The sequence below is a fragment of the Solanum dulcamara genome, chromosome 7, assembly GCF_947179165.1.
Source record: "Solanum dulcamara chromosome 7, daSolDulc1.2, whole genome shotgun sequence".
In the NCBI taxonomy this organism is placed as follows: Eukaryota; Viridiplantae; Streptophyta; class Magnoliopsida; order Solanales; family Solanaceae; genus Solanum; species Solanum dulcamara.
This window is the reverse complement of record NC_077243.1, coordinates 42,525,001-42,543,793: the sequence shown is the minus strand read 5'-3', so window position 1 is coordinate 42,543,793 and position 18,793 is coordinate 42,525,001. Positions and strand designations below refer to the sequence as shown.

The 18,793-nt window shown below is 35.7% G+C and overlaps 1 protein-coding gene across 1 annotated transcript; it reads left to right on the top strand.

Moving 5' to 3' along the window:
• Nucleotides 1–1,355: 1,355 nt before the first annotated feature.
• LOC129894103 (trihelix transcription factor GT-4-like) lies at nucleotides 1,356–17,675 on the top strand. Its single transcript, XM_055969623.1, has 5 exons — nucleotides 1,356–2,016; nucleotides 3,098–3,136; nucleotides 13,808–13,939; nucleotides 15,485–15,709; nucleotides 17,126–17,675. The coding sequence occupies exons 1-5, from the start codon at nucleotides 1,464–1,466 to the stop codon at nucleotides 17,326–17,328; spliced, it is 1,152 nt and encodes a 383-aa protein (XP_055825598.1). The 5' UTR covers nucleotides 1,356–1,463; the 3' UTR covers nucleotides 17,329–17,675.
• Nucleotides 17,676–18,793: the final 1,118 nt, after the last annotated feature.

The window sequence follows — 18,793 nt, the reverse complement described above, 5'->3', positions numbered from 1 at the left end:
CAATCTCAATCCAAATTTCTTCACCTCATTCACAGTAGAAGAAGACCACTACCATAGGAGGAACTAGCGAGGACAAGCAGAGACGGCGAACAAGGAGGAGAAGAGGAAAAGTCAGCCAAGTTTCTGAAAATACTTCAAATCATTGTAGACTTTTCTATCTTTGATTGTATTTTCATTTTTTTTTCCTGAGATGGATCGATTAAGGTGCATTTCAGTTATGTATTGAGTACTTTTCTTTTGTTTTAACAAAATGGGTCAGCGGACCAGTATTTGATTTTTTTTAAAAAAAAGAACTAGTAAGAGTGTTTTAGAGATTATTTTGAAAGAAAAGACTGCTTTGTTTTTTTAAAAAAAGGAAATCTATACAAAATAGACCAAGAGAGTAAACTATTTACTTAAATTGGACTTACCCCAACTTATTTACCCTGTTTGGATCAAAGACCCAAAGTAATTACAACCCTATCCCGCCCCTTCTTCTCCCATGTCTATTTTCGCGTGACCTTCATGATATTGTCGGAGTATATATATACTTTGATGGTATCAAGAAATAATTGAACAATGTTTTTATTACAGTGTTTTCTCTTCAAAATACTATCAGAGTATATATACATTCATATATACTCTGATGGTATCAAGATGTAATTGAACAGTTTATTTAGTGATTAGTTATTTTTTGCTACTTGATAATAGCACAATATATATATATATATATATGATAGTATCAAAAAACCTTACCTGAAGGTTTCAAGGACAGTTAACCATTTACACTGCAATGTTATTCATATCTTGATACCTTCATGATACTTTCAGAGTATATATATATATATATTATGATAGTATCAAGAAATAATTGAGCAATATTTTTTTCTTCATGATACTATCAGAGTATATATATACTCTGATAGTATCGAGAAGACGAACGAACTCCTTTTTGAAATATAAAAATAATGGGATATCTAATGATAAATAGTTTCTTCTTTTGAGTATAACAATAATTATGATAGTATCAAAAAACCTTACCTGAAGGTTTCAAGGACAGTTAACCATTTACATTGCAATGTTATTCATATCTTGATACCTTCATGATACTTTCAGAGTATATATATATATATTATGATAGTATCAAGAAATAATTGAGCAATATTTTTTTCTTCATGATACTATCAGAGTATATATATACTCTGATAGTATCGAGAAGACGAACGAACTCCTTTTTGAAATATAAAAATAATGGGATATCTAATGATAAATAGTTTCTTCTTTTGAGTATAACAATAATTATGTCAAAAAAAATAATTTGCTAGAGAAAGACAAAAATTTAGGAAGACCTGAAAATTCAGGGGAAGAAATAATAATTTAGATAATGTAGAGGAAGCCCAACAATAATTTGTTGTATTCCCTTGCTCGCCACGCCGCTCTATCGCCAAGGCCCAAAGTGTAAGCAGGTGGTCCTTTTTCCCACCATGTACATGTCCGATAAACCTCAAGCTATCGACTTCTACAAAGAAGAAGTAGAAGATCCACGAAGCCACAAAATGATCGTTGACGTGGTGACTGCCAATACCCAGCAGCAAATTCTGATCGCCGGCGGGGGAGATACGACCAGCAGTGGGGGTGAGGAAAATTGTATAAACCCTTCTTCTGATCTGAAAACCCCTAAGAAACGTGCAGAGACATGGGTACAGGAAGAAACTCGAGTACTTATTGGTCTTCGTAGAGAAATTGACTCACTTTTCAATACTTCAAAGTCGAATAAGCATTTGTGGGACCAGATTTCTATGAAGATGAGAGAAAAAGGGTTTGATAGATCACCTACTATGTGTACTGATAAGTGGAGAAATTTGTTGAAGGAATTCAAGAAAGCTAAACAAAATCAAGATAGAAATGGGTCTGCTAAGATGTCGTATTATAAGGAAATTGAGGAGATTTTGAGAGAGAGGAATAATAGTGGTGGTGGTGGTTATAAGAGTCCTCCTGTTCCCAAGGTTGATCCTTTTATGCACTTCGCTGAAAAGGGTATCTTCTTTTGCTTCCATTTTAAATTCTTCTAATAACTGAATACTGCAAGGATCCTAGTTTTTCCCTATCCTGCAAATGTATACAAATGTGATTTATATGCTTTAGGTAGCCTTTTTTTGACACTACTTTACTTTTCTGCTTTTGTTTCACGGTTTTGAGAAACTTTCAAAAAGTTTTTGCAAGATATAAAATGGTTACAAGTCCAAAAGCTGTTCTTCAACTTGAAAAGTTTCTTTGGACTGTTTTATCAACTGGAAAATATGTTAGAAGTCCAAAAATGACCTTTGTAGGCCAAAAAGCCACTGCTCCAGCTGTTTTTAACCAAAAAAGTACATTGGAGGTCAAAAGTGAGCATTGCAAGTCAAAATCTTTCTTTTTGTTGAGAGAAATGTCATGAAAACATAACTGGATTCGAACTTCTTGCAACAAGTACTTGCAAAAAGCCACTTCAATACCCCCATAGATTCTTAGAAACTACTACTATGATTTATTTAGAAAGTGTATTCAATTCGGTTTGACAATTTTTTGGTATGGTTCATTTTTTTTGTAATATGTGGAAGATGACATTTTGAATGTTTTCAGCCTTTTGAGTTGTTTTGAGGATTCAGTTATTTTGTTGTCAATTGTAAAACGCTTGAAGTCTGAAAACTGCTAGTACCAAAAAGATGGGGAAGTTGGAGTTCTCTATGATCGCTACTGCTTTGGAAATTGGGGACATGCTTTTTATTCTCTTTTGTCAAAAGGAAAAATGTTTGTTACTTGTAACCTTTCGAAGTTTGTATTTCTGACCTCGGACAAATTTATCTACAATGTGCAAACTTTTCCCCATTTGGTGTGCATCATGCTCTTATTTTGTAACTTGGGCACACTGCAATATCATCGATGCTGCTGTTGTTCTTGATTCATCAGGATTCAGGACCTTGCTTTCCTACTGCCTATCTTATTGTTCTCATCAGCTTTCTTATGTTTTTCTCCTCGGTGGATGTTTGTGCCCTACAATCTTAACACTGATTTATCCTTATATTACCTTTTGTGGTACATGGTAAAATAATGTCTTGGACTTTATCCTACTATGCAGGTCTTGATGATACAAGCATCACATTTGGACCCGTTGAAGGTATGTTGCACGGCATCTAAGCTGTAGCATATCCTAGAGTGTTTAGTTTAATCATACATGCCTGCTCACTTATCATTACATTTTTTTTACTCTAGAGCATATATCTGTGTGGTTGTTGATTTCTGTACTGCCTACTGTGTTTTTGGATAGTGTTCATCTTGTGCTACTACTTGCTTCATTGTACCTCAATTTTATAAAGTTATCAATTAATTATATTTAATGTGGTTGGAGTAATATAATGTGATCAGGAGGTCACAGGTAAGGTTGTGTAAAATAGACCCTTGTGGTCTGGCCCTTCCCTGCACCCAACACATAGCGGGAGCTTAGTGCACCAGGCTGCCCAACAACAGTGGTTGGAGTAATTTGAGGTAAGCTCTCTTTGGTTGGATACAGTATCAGATACTAGTTCATTTGTGTGTTGGGGGGGGGGGGGGGCTCTATAACCAGAACAACAACCTAGATGCACTTGCCATAGTGGCTTACCAATATGTGAGAATAGGAGGGATTAGTTTTTCACGGAAAGGGGTAATGTAAATTTTAGAAAAAATGGAGATAGATAAACTATAAATTGTTTTTTGGATAATGGTATAAAGTCTGAAAGGGTTACACAAACCGGACTTGTCCAAATTACACGACAAAAGACTAGCAAGTCCAGAAAATCCTGAAGATCAGTAGCAAAAGACCCACTATTCCAAAACAACAGATTCTGAATACATTTAAATTTTACAACAGCTACAAATTCCTTCTTTAGATCTTTTCTAGCCATATAGTCCATGCTATGCATAAGGTGACTCTCCTTCAAAGCCTCTTTTGTCTCCTGTCAATCTCCGTGTTTGTCAAATATGGAATAGCTATCTAAAGTTTGATGGTATTACCCAGTAAACTCCAAAAATGCATAGAAATATATATCAAATCTGCCATGAAAAGCTACAGTGAAGTAGCAAGTTATCCACTGATTCCCTAGCATTCTCACATAAAACTCATTTGCTAAAAAGAATAAATCCTTTCTACTGCAGCCGATCCTGCGATAAACAAGCCCCGAGAGCAGCAAGCCAGCCAAAACAAGCCACTTTGGCTGGTACTTTTGTCTTTCATATCATTTTCCATTCCCAAACTTTTTCATATTCCACTGTAAGTTCTAGACTTCTAGCATCATAGCTTGTCTGAACAGTGAATTCGGAGAGGTAGAACGAAAGCTCTACCATAGCTACCGTGAAAATATAGCACAGGAAAAAAAGTTTATGGGAATGCATGACTTCAATATGATGCTTCTATCTATTTATATAGAGACTTTACAAAGAGGATATTTACACTTGTCCAATGTGGGACAGGTTTCAATACTATGAAAGTCTATCTAATATCTAAGGCACCTTTCTTGAGGCATCCTCCTGAAGGCCCTTCTAGGATTAGGGAATCTGTTGGTGTTAACAGATGAAAAACATACGACAAAAGAAGAACAGGAGAGTTATTTTATTAAGCTGAAAGAAGAGATGTTTAAATACAAGGAAATCCCAACAGATCTGCAGTAAAATAATGCAGTAACTCAAACAGAAACTTCCTAATAACTAGCAAGTATGTCTACCAACAGCTACATACCTAAAGACTAGGAAACTTACAACTGAAGACTAAATCAGAAAATATCTATCTTCTGGAAAAAAAACACATCTGCAGCCATGTCATCATGCCAACTCAACATCAATTAACAACTCATGAGGCCGATTTCCACACTCCTCCTTGCATCAAGAGCTGCAAATTCCAAGTTCCTTTCTCAAGAACTCAAATTTGCTTGCTGGAAGAGCTTTTGTAAAAATATTAGCCAGCTGCTCTTCCGCTCTGCAATATATCAAATTCACCAGACCATCCTTTTGCACTTTTCTAAGAAATATAGATTTCACATTGAAATGTGTGGTCTTTCTATGAAATACTGGATTGTGAGAAATAGCAATGGCAGCTTGGTTGTCCACAAATATCTTAGTGCTTTCCTTCATCTCCAAGCCAAGATCGCAAAAGATTTCGTTATCCATAAAGCTTGATTGACCGCAGCTGTAGCAGCAATGAATTCTGCCTCTGCAGTTGATTGGGCAACGATTTCTTGTTTTTTCGAACACCAAGAAAACCAAGAAAAGCATCCAGCGCCAAAAATAAAATAGTTCCCTGCTGTACTTTTCGTATCTTCAGCAGAACCACCCCAATCACTGTCAGAAAATCCTTGAAGTTTGAAATTCTGGAACTTGCTAAATTTGACTCCATAGTCCACTCTTCATTTGACATATCTGAGTACTCTGTTTGCAACTTTCATATGCAATTCACTAGGAGAATTCAAAAATCCGGATAGTACACTTACAACATACAATATATTTGGCCTTGTTGCTTTAAGATACATCAAATATCCTATCAAGCTTCTGTAGCTTCCTACTTGTACTCTGACAAATAAATATTTGATCTTGGATTTGTTTAATCTCCATTCCAAGAAAGAAAGCCATCTCTCCAAGATCCATCATTTCAAAGGCTTTCACCATCTCCTTTTTTTTTTAACTCTTCTATGGGCACAACATTACTTCCTATTACTAAAAGATCATCAACATAGAATGAAATTATAATAATGTCATGCTGTATGTAAAGAGTTGATTCACTTGGGCTTTTTAAAGCTTTTTTGAAAACCTAAGTCAGAAATATGATCATCGATTCTACTGTACCAAGCCCTTGGAGCTTGCTTTAATCCATAGAGGGTCTTTCAGCAAGTAGACTTTGTCTTCCTCTCCTTCCACAACAAACCCTTCAGGCTGCTCAACATAGATTTCTTCTTTTAAGAAACCATTCAGAAAAGCTGATTTAATATCTAGTTGGTAGATTTTCCAGCCCTTTTGTGCTGCAATCACCAAAACAAGCCTGATTGTGTCAAGTCTTGTGACTGGTCCAAATGTTTCAGAAAAATCTACACAGAAAATCTGAGCATAACCCTTCACCACAAGCCTAACTTTGTGTTTGCTCATTGAGCTATCTGCATTTAGCTTAGTTTTGTAAACCCATTTAACACCAATAATCGTTTTGTCTTGAGGTCTTTCAACCAACTTCCATTTGTCATTTATCTCGATCATGGTTAGCTTCTCCTGCATTGCAACTATCCATTTCTTGTCTCTTTCAACTTCTGCATATTCAACAGGTTCAAATACGACTACATTGCATCTTTGATAGATATCTAAAAGTGATCTGGTTCCTCGAATCAGAAGATGATCAACTCTTTCCTCAAAATTTTGGAACTCATTAGCTTCGTTTTCTTTTTTTTCTTTATCCCAAACCCAATGCTTTTGTTTAGAAAATTTCACATCTCTGCGTACCAAAATTTTTCCAGTCTGTGGTTGGAAAATTTTGTAAGCTTTTGACTGCAAACTATAGCCAATGAAAATTCCAGGTTCTGCCTTCTTGTCAAGTTTATCCCTTTTCAGCTGAGGTATGTGAGAAAAACATAAGCAACCAAAATCTTGAGGTTCTTCCGTTAAGGTTTGTACCCATGCCAAGCTTCAAAAGGTGATTGACCATTCACTGTCTTTGTAGGCATCCTATGCAACAAAAATACAACAATATTGGCTGCCTCTGCCCAAAACTTTTTGAGAAGCTCTTTCTCGTGCAACATACACCTTGACATCTCCATGATAGTCCTATTCTTCCTTTTGCTTAGTCCATTTTGCTGTGGAGTATATGTAGTTGTAAGTTGATGCTCTATTCCAGCAACTTCAAAAAAGTTTTTGAACTGATATGAAGTGTACTCAGTCCCACTATCTGATCTGAGCACTTGTATTTTGCAGCCGCTTTGATTTTCTACCAAGGCTTTGAATTTCCAAAAAGCTTCAGCAACCTTTGATTTGAATGTTAAGAAATATATCCAACACATCCTTGTGAGATCATCAAAAATTATGTAATACCTGCTTCCTTTCAACAATGGAGTTCTTTGAGGACCTCCTATATCTGTATGAATCAACTACAATTTTTGAGTTGCTCTCCAAGTTGATTTTGTGAATGGCAATCTTGTTTGCTTACCAAATTGACATGCCTCGCAACTTGGGTGTTCCTCTTCAAGTGGAGGTAAACCTTTTGCCAGCCCCTTTTTCTGCATATACAAAAGATCCCTGTGGTGGAAGTGATCCAACTGTTTTTGCCATGTTTCTGCAAAAGTGGATTGACATGCAAAAGCTATATGTTCTTCCTCCATTGGATTCAAAGAAAAGCTTTTACCCTGCAGTTTAATTCTTAATATTTTCTGACCATTTTGATCAATAATCAGACACGCCTTATCTTCAAAAAATAATTTGAATCCATTTTCAAGCACCTGTCCAACACTTAATAAATTCTGATCAAGCTTAGAAACAAACAAAACTTCAGAAGTAAGTTTTGTACTCGTATAACTCTCAATAGCTACAGTCCCCTTTCCCTTTGTCGGGAGGTATTCTCCATTTTCAATCCCAACTCTTGATGTTGCTGTTCTATCAAGCTTTTTGAAAAGCTTTTCCATCACTAGTCATGTGGTTCGTACAACCACTATCAATAAGCTAGTTGTCACTTGAAATACTAAATGCAAAACATGATGCAACAAAGAGTTGTTCTTCCTCCTGTTGATTTGTAACTTGAGCTTCTCCTTCTTGTTGCTGTCCTTTATCCTTGCAGATGATCTCAGCATGCCCAAGTTTTTGACATTTTTGTCATCTCATATCCAGCTTTCTCCCGCATTTGAAGTCACGATGATTCTTCCTTCCACAATACTAACACAAAGGGAATTTGTCTCCTCTGTTGCTGCTTGAGTTGTGACTACTTCCATTACCAGTGGAAACTTTATTATTTTCAACATAATTCTTTGGCCCTTTTGTTTTCTTGTATTTGCTTCCAGCATAGTTTTGCAACATGGCTTTTAGTGTGCCTTCTACTGACCCTTCCTATCTCATTAACTTTCTTTACTCTTATGGCTGCAACGCATTTAGTAATTTCGCCAAAGTGATAGATCCTGAGTATTTTCTGAGGAAGCAATGGTTGGTTCAAACCTAAGTTGCACGGACTCTTCATTTTTGCCGCTGCACCCGTGTTGACACGAGACGGGTGCGGGATACGTGTGGGATTCGGTCAACCCACATCAGATACTTTGACCAAGAGTTCATGGACAACCCACATTAGATACATCAGACGGGGACGGGGACGGGTGCAGCTGCGGGTGCGGGATACGTGTGGGATTCAGTCAATCCACATCAGATACTTTGACCAAGATATTTTTCCTCTTGGTCAATATTCATTGTTTCATGTTTCAAGCCAAATAGAGAGATGCTAAATATTCAAGTGGTTGTGTTCCAACATATGGTAGACAGTAGCAATGATCTATAAGGAGAGTTGTAAGGAGAGTTAGTGGAAGGTCTTGAATGACTTTCTTTTTCATTTTTGAGGAAAAAAATATACTTATCATTATAACTATATTTTTATAATATTGAATAATTTTTAGCCGAATCCTCGCACCCGTATCCATACTCGGATTCATATCCCCGAATCTTAAAATTTAAATTTTGCTGAATCCGACTCTCGAATTCACATCCGTCTCTGACACCCGCACCCGCGTCCGAGCAACTTAGGTTCAAACTTTTTGGGTAATATAATGAGAATTTTCTCAACAACTCTGCTATCATGAAGCTTTTTGCCCAACAATTTTACCTTGTTCACAATGCTAAGAAGCCTAAGTATTCTTTGACAGTTTCAGAATCTTTCATTCTTTGTATGTCAAATTCTCTAATGAGATTCATAACTTTCATAATTTTGATTCGCTCATCTCCTCGGCGTTCTTCTTTGAGAAAATCCCATAGTGCTTCTGCAGATTCCAACATCATGATTCTGGAAAAAATTGTGGGTGAAAGTGCAGCATATAAACACGATTTTGCTTGGATTTTCATGTCTTCCTTTCCTTGTGAAGCTTGATCTGAATCATTGTTGGATTGCCAGGTAAAACATGAATTTCGTAATCCTCCTCTACCGCTTCCCAAAGATCACATGCCTCCATGTGAGTTTGGATCTTTATAGCCTAGACCTGGCGGTTCTCTCCATCAAACACCGGTGGAGAAATATTAGAAGAATCAGAAGAATTTTTTGTTCCCATGTGTTCTGATGGCTTTTCATGGCAACTGGTAGGAGACTTTGTTTATGGTTCACTCAGACTCACTCACAAGTAACTCACAATTCCCTTAAGAAGAGGGGCTCTGATACCAATTTGGTGGTGTTAACAGATGAAAAACGTACGACAAGAGAAGAAAAGGAGAGTTATTTTATTAAGCTGAAAGAAGAGATGTTTAAATACAAGGAAATTCTAATAGAATCTGAAGTTAAATAATGTAGTAACTCAAACAGAAACTTCCTATTAACTAGGAACTAAGTCTACCAACAACTACATGCCTAATGAGTAGGAAACTCACAACTGAAAACTAAAACAGAAAATATCTATCTTCTGGAAACAAAAAGCACATCAACAGCCATATCATCATGCAAACTCAACATCAATTAATAGCTCATAAGGCATATTTCAACAGAATCCCATTTCAGTAGACTTTCTCCAACGAAAAACTCCATTTTCATCCTTTCTTTTCAAACTTCTTTTCCTTAACTTTTTTTCCCTCTCAATATCCGGATCCTCACGAACAGGATGGACAATAGAATCTATTTTCAGTCAGGGTGGAAGTCTTATGACATCACCGAGTCGAGATCAAAAGTGGAGACATGGTATGGTTGGGTAGAAAGTGTTAGGTACCATATGAGAAGAACGATTCTGAGCAAGGGTTTCTTATATGGATCTGTGGAATAGGTTGATTTGGTTTATTTTAGTTGGTGAAACGACTCATATTCTCATTCCTGGTTCGCTTAACTAGGGGTATTCTTGTCTTTTTGCCACATAAAAACCCTTTCCTCTCCTCACCATTTCAAATCCATCATCATCAGTATGCTTCCTCTGTGACACAGGTGCCGGAAGCTTCATCTCTAGCAACTCATTTGGCTTTGCATGACTGTCAGAAGTCCTCCTCCCCCATCTCCCATCCTTCCCACTTTCTTCCTCATCTCCTCACTCGCCCACTCCCTTGTGGACGAGCAAGAATGTCGGAATTCAGGGTACTACTATATCCTGAACCCCAAAGCCCCATCTTCTGTCTTCAAGGAAGCTGAAACTCTTCCCCCCTTTCTCACCATAAGTATCACCCTCGAGAGGTGGTGTAGATTGTGAACCGACTTTCTAAAAGGTATTTATGTCCAAAATGTTTAAAGATACACATACAAGGTTTAAACTTCATTTCTATTCTATGGAAATTTTTATGATAGCCTTTCATTTGCTTCTCTTCGATGGAAGCATCCACAAAGCCACCACACATGTCCCTCACTTTCCTAAAAAACTTAGAACTCCCTGGATGAACAGGTAAGCCCATCATGTTCACCACCACTGAATCTCTGGAAACTCATTGGTCATCACACCCACTATGGTCTACCCATTTTTCCAGCCTCAAAAGCTTTCTCTCGTCCACCTTCTTCCTCATTTAAGGATGTGTGCCACTTGTTCTTCTCTCACGAACCAGAGTAAGAGTTTCACCCAACATCTAGATCTTCAGGCCATCGATACCACTCCAAATCTTTTTGCTGCCCAGTTCCTAATAACCTCTGGAGACCCTGCCCATTTGGAGAAATATCCCACAGACACGTTTTAAAAACCTTTTTCGGATTTGGATATGTTCTTCGGAGATGCAAAACTCTGATTCCCCATCAGATTCTAGCATCTTACATCTTCCACCTAGCTTCAACGCCGGTCAATCTAAGGCCTCTTTGAAGGACATAAGCTCTTTCCTTCTAGAATCTAGAGAGAAGTAAAAGCCATGATTTCAAATATTTAAGTAACGAAAGCTTTAGGAGGAATGGAGTTTAACACTTCTATTTGTTTTGCGAGATAACCAAAGAGGATAGATAAAAGAGCTGATCAACAGTTCATAATTGCCTGTTGAAAGCAATCACAAGTTACAAACAACGGTTAGAGGGTTAGTTGATAAGGAGAGATATTAGAGGTTAGTTAGAAGGCTCATTTATCTCACTATAGACTAGACATAGCCTAATCAAACTCGACTTATATAAGCTTCAGTTCTTATAGCCTAATCAAACTCGACTTATATAAGCTTCAGTTTTTTCTATGCGTTAGCGGGCCCCATTTTTGCTTTCACGACTCTTCCAATATTCCTATGCGATCGTCACCCCTTGCCATGCGGTCGCACAACAGAGTTGACATCTCGTGTTCATGATGCCCCCCCCTCCCTTCCCCCCCTCAAGTGCTTAGCATTCATGACGGGTGCCATTGTCGAATAAGGCACCAGTACAAGAAAATCTGCTATTTTCAAACATGGTTCCAATTGTGCCAAAACACCCCCGAGCATGCCAACAAGTCCAAAAAATAAATACACCTATTTGAAGCTTCGAATCACGCATTGACATGTAAATATGCAAAAAAAGAGGTTGGATTGTTACAATAAGAATATATTTTCCTTTGAGAAACAAGTGGATTCAAAAATAGGAGCAGCTTCCTCAGAAATGAATTTTTAAGCAAGATAGGTAGAATAAAACATTTTACCTAATTATGTGGGATGTGTATAAGAGAGAGAGATTTGAATTGGGTTATGTATCACTAGTAGGAGATGTAGGCTAGGAAGGATCCACAATCTAACTGAGACTGTGGGGAGTGATAAGGCAAAAGTTTAGATGAGTTTGGGGGAGAGAAATATGGACTTTTATTGCCAAAATAAGAGAGGATAACCAGGGAGTATTGCTTAAGATATGGGAAGGTGGTTGACAAAGAATGAAGTCTTTTGAGAATTACCTGACCTGCAGTTTGAAGAAGCAAGTGTTAGAGACAACATGGATATGGAGGAGGAAGGGATGTGGATGAAGAGGTTGGCACTGGGCTCTGATACCGTATAAAACTAGATCACAAGTGAAAGATAAGGTGGAAGGTCTTAACTAGATCACAAATGAAAGATAAGATGGAAGCTCTTGTTTAATTGATTAAACTCGTGGTTAAAACAATTCTTTTATAATACAAGACAATGAAGGATACAAAATATACATCTGTGATGTCCTTCTATGATAATCTGTTGGTTAGAGACTAGAGAGGAGCATGTTTTTCCATGTAATGCAATATGGATACCAAAGGTGCCGAAGAAGGTGTGTTTTTTCACTTGGGTAGCCGCTAGAGGGGTGATTATGACAGTGGAAAATCTTAGAAAACGATAGGTTGTTTGCGTCAGTTGGTGTTACATTTGTAAGAAAACGTGTGAGAGCGTGGACCATCTTCTTCTACATTGTGGGATAACCATGAGGTTATGGTGGGATATGCTTAGGTGGTTTGACACTCCATGGGCAATGCCAAAAATTGTGAAAGTGCGGAAGGAGGAGAAGACAAATGGTTTGGAATGTGGTACCACTTGTGTTAATGTGGGTTGTTTGGAGAGAGGAATAGGAGAGCTTTTGAAGGAGTAGAGTCAAGTTTCTCCCAATTGAAGAGTAGTCTCCGTTCCCTTATTTTCTTTTGGTGTTCACATAAATTTCCTTGTTGTATAGATAATTAGGTGGAGTTTGTAGAGAATCATATCATGCATATTCTTTACATTTTGGTTTACCCCTTGTATACGATATTTTGGCCATGTTTATAAATGAAAATATATTTACCTAATAAAAAAGAAAAAAAAAGGATAGGAGATATACATGGAATCTAAAGGATACTTATTTATGCATCCTTTGGAGTTGTAGATGATCAGTGTTTCATTTTTGAATAGCTTGACGATACCTTAGATCCAAAACCTTAAGCTAATTTGTATCCACGACTTTGGAAGTGGATCACCAGGCGATGTGCCAATCTTTTGCATATGTGCATCACTCGTTCCCCCTTTTAACATGCATGATCATCTTAAGTGCAACACTTTACTGTGGCGTTGTTCCTAAAATGCTTCAAAAACTGAATCATACTTCACCTTGAATAATCCTTTGTTTCCATTAAAGACATGATATGAAATCGTGGAAGCAGTCATATCTTGAAGTTAACAACACCTTGTCACCTTCTATTATTGAATTTCTTTTGAGATAAGGGTAATTTCTATTATTGAGTTTCTTTTCTTCTATTATGCGCTAATGTATATCCTTCATTACTTCCCCTCACAAAAGTTGCGCTTACGTTAGGTCAATCTATTTATCCATGGATTTATATGTAAGTTAGACCAAAGTAACTAATCAAAGAAGAATGCCTATGGATTCTTAGCCATGTGCAAAAAGCCTAACTAAACCTATCAATGGGGATTAGAATGGGATCTAATTAAAAGAAAACTACTACAACCTAAAAATGAGTCTCCCATCTGATTCATGGAGGGTTTCTGAACAATGATATTTTCCAACTTAATCATGAGCTCAGAATCCTTAACTGCAAGTTTCCAGTTTGGTTTCTAAAGAAATGCAAACTGAATTAAGCTTAAGATGTTTGCCGCTTTATTTTTCCTGAAAATATTCACACAGTGTTTCTGAACGATGTGCAGTATTTATTGCACTTACTTTTTCATGCTAATTTTTTTATTGTTGAATTGCAAGTCACAATATGCTGTGGAATATACTTTTAAAATTTTTGATGTACAGAGAATGGGAGACCAACACTTAATTTAGAACGACGTCTGGATCATGATGGCCATCCTCTTGCCATAACAGCGGCAGATGCAGTCACCGCGAGTGGAGTTTCCCCTTGGAATTGGAGAGAGACACCTGGAACTGGTTAGTCTGTATTACAAATTAGTGTTGAAACATCCCCATGGTTTTGCTTTATAGAAAAAAATCGCAAGGAGGAAAACAAATGGAGTTTGAAGAATCTTCTCAAAAAGATTAGAGCTGAAATAAACTAAATTGCATATTTTTCTACGTCAGGTCCTTCAGACTAGTGCTTCCTGCCTTGACTCATCTATACTATATTAAAAGCATGAAGACCCTTAAAAAGTTGATTGAACTTTTAGCCCTTCATTAAAAGATTCCGTTTTAGACAAAATCGTCTTTTCACCACTTTCCTTCAATTATTATACCAATATTTTAGTGATATATTGAATATTGACTATAATAAACATAATACAAATTAAATGGAGAAGAATCTATTTTCCAACTAAAATAGACTTGATCCAAAAAATAATAAACTATTTTTTATTTAAATCTTTTCTTATTTAAACTATATTAAAAGTCCTAACATTTAAGACTTTAAAATCAATTACAATTTTATTAACCCATAACAATCCTTTCTTTATTAAACTAACTAATTTATAAGAGAAATACTAAACAAAATTAAAGAAGGAAACTAACGTATTATACCTATTGCAAGACAAAATTAAAGAAGGAAACTAACGTATTGTACCTATTTCAAGTTCATATTTATTTCAGTTTTAAGAAATATACTAACAACACTTTCAAAATAATAGGTAAATTTTTTTTTAAAAAAAAGGTCCTAAAAAATTTTAACGAAAAAAAAGTCAAAAAAAAAATATATGGCCAAAAAAAAAATGTCAAAAAAATAAGTACACAATTACACTATCATTCTTGTATCTTACATAAGTAGGGAGATCAAATTTTTAGGAGTTCAAAATTAATTCTAAACTTTGCCTTGAAAAAAATTTTGTTAAACAAAATTTTCACATCTTTTTAAAGTAAATAGTACACAATTACATTAGATTCAAGTAATGAAGTAATGCATTGAAAGTGCTTTATTTCTCTTGATAATAAAATATTAGCTACATTAATTTCTTACTTTATAGAATAAGTGATAAGTATTATTACTTATCTATGGTAGCTTTGAATTATTTATTTATCTATCTATATAATAAATTTCCATATAATATTTAAACTATTTTCATGTTTCATCTATCTATCAATCTATTATTATACTTACTAATATAATGTACATATAACAATTCGTTATTTTTATATAAATTTATTGTTAATTAACGCGATACATACGTGCAAATCACGTACCCTTGACTAGTCAATTTAAGAAGTGTAGAGCACACTGAGAGAACTATTCTAAGAATATCCCCCCTAAAACCCTTTTAGAAACCCAGTAACCAATACTTTTATGCTGTCTATATTCCATCAGTATCTGGATTTCGTTCAGATGGCGGCCTCTGGCTTTTCTTTAGATGTATTGTGGCTTTGTTTGTTAATTTTAATTGGTACAAAGAGTACCCTTTTGAGGTTTCTGACAAAAATTGCTTCTAGAGTTACAGTGTCAACTTGCTTAGATTTCCATTTTATTCTAATAATTATTCTCTGCATTTGCAGGTGAGCCGAGTCAGTCATATGAGGGCCGAGTTATCTCAGTCAAGTGGGGAGATTACACGAAAAAAATTGGTATTGACGGCACTGCAGAAGCCATCAAGGAAGCTATTAAATCTGCTTTTCGGTTAAGGACAAAGCGTGCATTTTGGTTGGAGGATGAAGATAATATTGTCAGAACACTTGACAGGGATATGCCACTGGGAAACTACACCTTGCATGTCGATGAAGGTAATGTCATGCAACAGTAAAATTATATCTAACACTGTGACGGTTTCGGTAGTTGTGTTGATATCCACAATAAACTACAAAGTACGCAGCGATGGTAAAGGGGCAAGGAACCTTTCCCTGATCCTGCCCTGTCCCATCTCTATTGCCAGTTGGTTCATCAATTTGACAGTATCAGATTCTTTTTTCTATCCACTATTTCTGACATCCCTTTGCCGGGCCTGGAAAAATTCCCTTTTTAAGACAATCCCATCTGCAATCAACCGAATTGAATGATCACAATCATATACACGGAAGCAAGAAATTGTATCAATAAATTAAGAACAAGATAGGGAGAAAGAGATAACACGAAATTAGGAGGAGGAAAAGGTTGATTTTAACATTTTGAGTTTGAAAATAAAACAAAACAATTCTAACAATAAAAATAGCTTTTAATCATACAATTAATTCCAGGAAGAGGTGAAAGAACTCATACAAGGAATCTTTACATAGATGATTTCAAGGAAGATTCATAGGAAAATTCCTTAACACCCATCAAAAGGTGTAAAACCCTGAATCATCCAAAAGCAAATATATCCCAAGTTTATAGCAACACTAAACTAATTACATAAATGGCCAACTGGCCATGGGTATGAATTGCAAATCTGGCAGTCTAGTTGCCTTCGTTGCGATCATGGCTAGGGGCTCGTGATCACTCTCCTGAGCTCAATATCCCTCTCTGCAAAGGTGCTCCATGTTCCATCCACGGACTTTGGCTATATGAGACTATTTTTATCTATCGATCCATCCATTCATCTATCTATCCATCCATATAAACCAAAATACTCATAAATGGGCTCTCCATAACCTACTTTTTGTGCTCCATCTACTTTGTCCGCCAGCTGTCTGCTCACAACTCTGAAATGAAGTGAAAATGTAGCAAAAAATACTCATAAAGGGGCTCTCCATAACCAACTTTTTGTGGTCCATCTACTTTTTCCGCTAGCTGTCTGCCCACAACTCCAGAATGAAGCGAAAATGTAGCAAAAGGTGGTCAGTGTCCATTCCATGTTTTCTTCAAATAACTGCTTACAATGCTGCTTATTCTCCTTAAATTGTCTGATGTCAAAATGCATCCCACAATATGCACCATGTCAAAAACACCACCTTTGTTGGAGCTTTGTAACTCCATATTTATTTCCAGGACGATCTCATATCACCCTCGTGAATAGAAAATTAAGGTGACAGTCATAAAGCGTTGGGCATATATAATATGGACATTATTGACAGCAGTATGTAACTAAAGTTAATCTTTCTCAGAATAAAGATTTGCCTATCTTGCTATTATGTATTCGGTTCTGTTATTCTTTTTCCCCCCTAACCCATTCTCATTCCCTTCATAAGAATAAATGGAGAAACTAACCTTATTCCTGCTCGCAGGCCTGACGATAAAGATCTGCATGTATGATGAGGCAGATCACTTGCCTGTTCATACAGAGGATAAAACCTTTTACTCTGAGGATGATTTCCGTAACTTCTTATCACGCAGGGGCTGGTCATGTTTAAGAGAGTATAATGGGTATCGAAATGTTGATAGTATGGATGAGCTTTGCCCTGGTGCCGTTTATCGTGGTGTCAACTAAGGAGGATAAGTAGGGCCTTCTCCATCATTGTGATCTTTTGCTCAAAGCTCATTTGGGTAGTCTAAATTGTATAGATGGTTCCAGCTATACCTAATAGTAGCAAATGGGAGCTAGAAAGTAGTGAAGGACATAGATGTACAAATTAGTTGCATCTTAGCTTTTGATTGCATGTAAATCTGTTCAAATTTGATGTACTTCCTAATCCTGAAATCATTTCTCTGCTGTGGCTATGTAGTTAAAGCTTTTCTAGTAATCTGTGAACGGATTAGACTGAAATGGCATGCCTTAGTAATCTATGGAGGGAGTGATTTTAGTTTTAAAATATTGAAAGCATTCCATTTAATTCAGATCGCTCAATCAGTACATACTTTCTAGTCGTTTTGCCTATTACATTTTGCTTTGCTTTACTAATATACACGAGGTAGAATCTCATTTCTTTTTAGTCCTCAGAGAGATATTAAGTAGTTCATATTTCTGTAGTTTGACGTGTGTCTTATTTGATGTTTTTATTTTCTTGGGAAATGATCCTGATATATCCCTCAAGTTTGTCATTTAGTGTTGATAAACTACTCGTTAGTAAAGTGGCTCATATATACTCATATTGTTACACAAATGACTTATATATACTCCACCATTATAAAAGTGGCTAGCATATACCCTTTTCATCTTAAGGAAGTAATTGTTTTTTTTTTTAATTTATAATTTTAAGAAAAATATCATGTAGGTGTATTTTTTTAGAAAGTAAAAAAGTATTCAAAAAAATACCCATACATGGATTTTTTTCTACCAAAGTTTAGAGGTATATTTAATCTTTTTCACACATGAATTATTTTTTGACTTCTTTGATTATTTTTATTTGAGTTTTTTGTTCTTATTTCATTTTTTCTTTCATTCTTTGGTGTAAAAATAAGAGAAATAAAAAGAAAGTAGTGTGAATGAAAAAAGAGAAAAAAGTAAGAAAAATTTAATTTTTTTTTGCAATTGTAATTTAAAATGATTTTTTTGTCACTTAGTTTTTGCATCTATAAAAAAAATTTGTAGCATGCATGATAAATTTTACAAGAAAAATAGTGAAATGAATAAATTTTACCATTAAAATAATAAATTCAAATTAATCGGTCGATAAAAAAATGTCAAAAAAAATGTGTGAGGGATCAAATATATTCCTATATAGATTTTTTTTTTAAAAAAACTAAATTTAAAAATTAAATTTAAAATTAATTTTTCTTACTTTCATTAGAGGAAAAAGGGTATATGTGAGCCATTTGTGTAACTGTAGGGGCATATATGCGTCACTTTCATAATAAATGATATATTAACTCTAAATGACAAAATTGAGGGGTATATGAGACCTTTTTCCCTATTTTCTTTATTGTACCATCTATATATATAATAAAGAAGAGTAGTTTGCAATTTGTTTAAGCCAAACAACAAGCTATTGATAAGCCACTTGACATTTTTAGGA

Excerpts from the sequence above, each read along its gene's own strand:
- LOC129894103 (XM_055969623.1), top strand. The coding sequence starts at position 1,464 with ATGTACATGTCCGATAAACCTCAAGCTATCGACTTCTACAAAGAAGAA. Across the intron at positions 3,137-13,807 it reads CACATTTGGACCCGTTGAAG|AGAATGGGAGACCAACACTT; the intron begins GTATGTTGCACG and ends TTTGATGTACAG. Across the intron at positions 13,940-15,484 it reads GAGAGAGACACCTGGAACTG|GTGAGCCGAGTCAGTCATAT; the intron begins GTTAGTCTGTAT and ends CTGCATTTGCAG.